Source organism: Rhinopithecus bieti, unplaced genomic scaffold (genome assembly GCF_001698545.2).
Source record: "Rhinopithecus bieti isolate Rb0 unplaced genomic scaffold, ASM169854v2 scaffold_17174, whole genome shotgun sequence".
NCBI classification, from domain to species: domain Eukaryota; kingdom Metazoa; phylum Chordata; class Mammalia; order Primates; family Cercopithecidae; genus Rhinopithecus; species Rhinopithecus bieti.
The window spans coordinates 1,713,171-1,716,723 of NW_016808962.1; the positions used below are offsets into that span (position 1 = coordinate 1,713,171).

The 3,553-nt window shown below is 61.6% G+C and overlaps 1 protein-coding gene across 4 annotated transcripts in view; it reads left to right on the plus strand.

The window, feature by feature from the left end:
* The window catches only part of SBF1 (SET binding factor 1), a 20,625-nt gene extending 18,340 nt beyond the window's left edge, over nucleotides 1-2,285 (plus strand). For 2 of the 4 annotated variants that reach the window (XM_017888077.1, XM_017888079.1), the window contains 5 exons: nucleotides 432-539; nucleotides 636-847; nucleotides 1,504-1,591; nucleotides 1,658-1,789; nucleotides 1,875-2,285. In XM_017888077.1, coding sequence (XP_017743566.1) covers nucleotides 432-539; nucleotides 636-847; nucleotides 1,504-1,591; nucleotides 1,658-1,789; nucleotides 1,875-1,973 — 639 coding nt within the window. In that variant the 3' untranslated portion in view covers nucleotides 1,974-2,285. The remainder of the gene's footprint in view (nucleotides 1-431; nucleotides 540-635; nucleotides 848-1,503; nucleotides 1,592-1,657; nucleotides 1,790-1,874) is intronic. The other 2 variants (XM_017888078.1, XM_017888081.1) reach the window with 1 other exon arrangement.
* Nucleotides 2,286-3,553: the final 1,268 nt, after the last annotated feature.

Consider the following 3,553-nt stretch of genomic DNA (forward strand, 5'->3'; position numbering starts at 1 on the left):
CCTTCTCTTTTTTTTCTTTTTTTTTTTTTTCTTTTTTTTTTTTTTTTTTTAGAAGGAGTCTCACTCTGTCGCCCGGGCTGGAGTGCAGTGGCCGGATCTCAGCTCACTGCAAGCTCCGCCTCCCGGGTTCACGCCATTCTCCTGCCTCAGCCTCCCGAGTAGCTGGGACTACAGGCGCCGCCACCTCGCCCGGCTAGTTTTTGTATTTTTTTTTAGTAGAGACGGGGTTTCACCGTGTTCGCCAGGATGGTCTTGATTTCCTGCCCTTTTGACCCCCCCGCCTCGGCCTCCCAACGTGCTGGGATTCCAGGCTTGAGCCACCGCGCCGGCCACATTGTATTTCTTTCCTGTATTTTCCATCCTTTTGTCTTTTCATGCTGTTGTCTGGATATTTCCTTTTGAACAAACTTTTCACTAATTCTCCCCGCCAGGAACTGCAGAGGCTGGAGACAGAGTTGGGCCGACCCGCTGAGCGCTGGAAGGACACCTGGGACCGGGTGAAGGCTGCACAGCGCCTCGAAGGCCGGCCAGACGGACGTGTGAGTGAGGGCCAGTGAGCAGCCACGGTGGGCCTGTTGCTGGGAGAAAGTGGAGTCTGCCCAGCCGTGACCCAAGTCGCAACCTCCTGTTTCCAGGGCACCCCTAGCTCCCTCCTGGTGTCCACCGCACCCCACCACCGCCGCTCGCTGGGTGTGTACCTGCAGGAGGGGCCCGTGGGCTCCACCCTGAGCCTCAGCCTGGACAGCGACCAGAGTAGTGGCTCAACCGCATCCGGCTCCCGCCAGGCTGCCCGCCGCAGCACCAGCACCCTGTACAGCCAGTTCCAGACAGCTGAGAGTGAGAACAGGTATGAGGGGGCCTCCCCCTGCTGCACGGACACCTCTGAGCTGGTGTTCTGGGGTCCCAGGCAGTCCTGTAGTGGGAGATGCAGGTGCTTTTGAGGAGCTTATCATTTCTTAGGTTAGAAGGATCTGTTGGGAAGGCCACAGTGATGGCCTGAGTATACGCTACCATCGGGAGGGGTTTGGGGTGTCGAACTGGTGACCGCAGCCGACCACAGCCTGCAATGGCTGAGGGAGAAGCAGAGAGAGGGAGGTAGTGGGGCCCGCATGAGTCTGGAGCCTGGCAGGATCCATCCTGGGCAGCTGCTGCCGCGGCTGCTTCTACAGATTTGCCTGCCCGGCTCCCTCTCCTCGCAAGGGCGATTGCCCTGTGTGGGGGGGCTGCTTTCCAAAGACCCTGAGGCTCTGCTATGGGGATGCTCCCTGGAGTCGAGGGGGTGAGGCATCCTTCACTGTCTCCTTTCTGGGCCGTCTTCCTGGGCTTGCAGCCCTGAGGCTGCTTTGTGGCCCCCTGGCCAGTGCTCTGGGTTTAGGTCAGTTCTGTGGACAGGGAGCCTGGTCTTACCTCCTGGGCTGGGACAGCAGGTGGGGACAACTGCTGGGGCCTGGGCTTGGCTGGGCCATGACAGCCAACCTGGCCCTGGTTCTGCTGCAAATGCAGGTCCTACGAGGGCACTCTGTACAAGAAGGGGGCCTTCATGAAGCCTTGGAAGGCCCGCTGGTTCGTGTTGGACAAGACCAAGCACCAGGTGAGTGATCAGGTGGTGGGGGGGACTCGGGGGAAGGGGCTGCGCTGACTCTGTGGCCTCCTCCAGCTGCGTTACTATGACCACCGTGTGGACACAGAGTGCAAGGGTGTCATCGACCTGGCGGAGGTGGAGGCTGTGGCACCTGGCACGCCCACCATGGGTGCCCCTAAGACTGTGGACGAGAAGGCCTTCTTTGACGTGAGCCTTGGCCGGGGCTTGGGAGAGGGGAGGGAGGGGCTCTGGAGTGTGGGGGCTGCGGAGTCAGTAACCTGCCCTTCCCCAGGTGAAGACAACGCGTCGCGTTTACAACTTCTGTGCCCAGGATGTGCCCTCGGCCCAGCAGTGGGTGGACCGGATCCAGAGCTGCCTGTCGGACGCCTGAGCCTCCCGGCCCTGCCCGGCTGCTCTGCTTCCAGTCGTTACTGACCACTAGGGGTGGGCAGGGCCGCCCCGGCCATGTTTACAGCCCCGGCCCTCGACAGTATTGAGGCCCCGAGCCCCCAGCACTTGTGTGTACAGCCCCCGTCCCTGCCCCGCCCCGCCCGGCCGGCCCTAACTTATTTTGGCATCACAGCTGAGCACCGTGCCGGGAGGTGGCCAAGGTACAGCCCGCAATGGGCCTGTAAATAGTCCAGCCAGCGGCTGCAGGCGAGTTTCTAGAACCAGAGTCTATATAAAGAGAGAACTAACGCCATGCTCCTGTGCCTGCCTTACCCACGTCCCAGCGGCCTGTTCTCAGCCTACCCAGAGGGTCCCATCTGCACCTATCCAGGCCCACCTAGTGGGAGGCTGGCATGTTTCTCATGAGCCTTTCCTGGTGCCTGGGTCCACCCAGCTCAGCCTGCATGTCCCTGGGAGTGGCTTTGCTCTGGGGGCAGATTGAGCAGGAGGCTTCATCGGGGCCTTGCTTGATTCCCCCCAGGCCTCAGGGCTGGTCTAGGGGCCGGCATGGCTGGAGAGGAAGCTCCCATTCCTCCCCCGGGGGTGCAGAAGCTGGCATCACGGAGGCTTGGGGGGTGAAAGGGTGGGTGGTCATTTGCCCCCAGGAGGCTGTTGCAGGTCCAGAGGACACTTGAGGTGGACGGCAGCTTCCAGACCAGAACTGAAGGGATGGAGGCCAGACCCAGGAAGGGGGACAGTGGGCACCCAGGGGAATGCGGGTCAACCACATGTGGCCTTCAGGCAGCAAACGGCACCTGGCAGAGTGAGGGGGCCAGTGCCCATGGGTGACAGATCCTCTCCGTTCTTGGGAATTCTGCCTCTCCTTTCCCTGGGGTCTCAGAGGGCCCCGGTCCTTCCCTTCTTGGTGTCACTCTGGCCCCTCACTGCTCTTCCTGTTCAAACCTGAGTCCCACCTGGCCCAGGGCTTCGCCTGCTGAGCTGCTGTGTCGTTGTCTGTGGCCTGGCGAGGCCTGGCCAGGGGTGTGGGAGCAGAAGGTGGGGAGGGGTGTAGATGCTGCCAAGGCCAAGAGAACATCTGAGAGTGGCAGCTGGTGACCTGGCCAGAGGGGCTGGTGGGGGATAGGGGACCCAGCTAGAGGCCCCTCTCAGGTGGGAGGTGAGCAGGTGTGGGTGAGGGGAGGGTTCTGGTGATCGCTGCAGAGGTAGGGCCTGGTGCTGGCAGGTGGAGGGGCCAAGACCCTCCCCTGGGGGGATGTTGAAGCCAAGGACAGCGTTGGACCCTGTCAGGCCCAGCATGGTGCCACCACCTCCCCCACCAAACAAACAGGTGGTGCTGGGACACCAGGGGGAAGACGTGAGGTTGGGCTCACTTGAGCCACTGAAACCAGCCAGGTCTTCGCTCAGGCCAGACAGATGGAGCCTGACCAAAGTTCCTGGCACCTGGAAAACCCACAGGTCAGAGTAAGGGGAGAAAGGACCCTGCCCTCCCTATTCCACGTTTGTGGGGGGAGAGAACAAATGCCAGGCACAGGGCAGGGGGTGAGAACAAGGCAGTGTGTG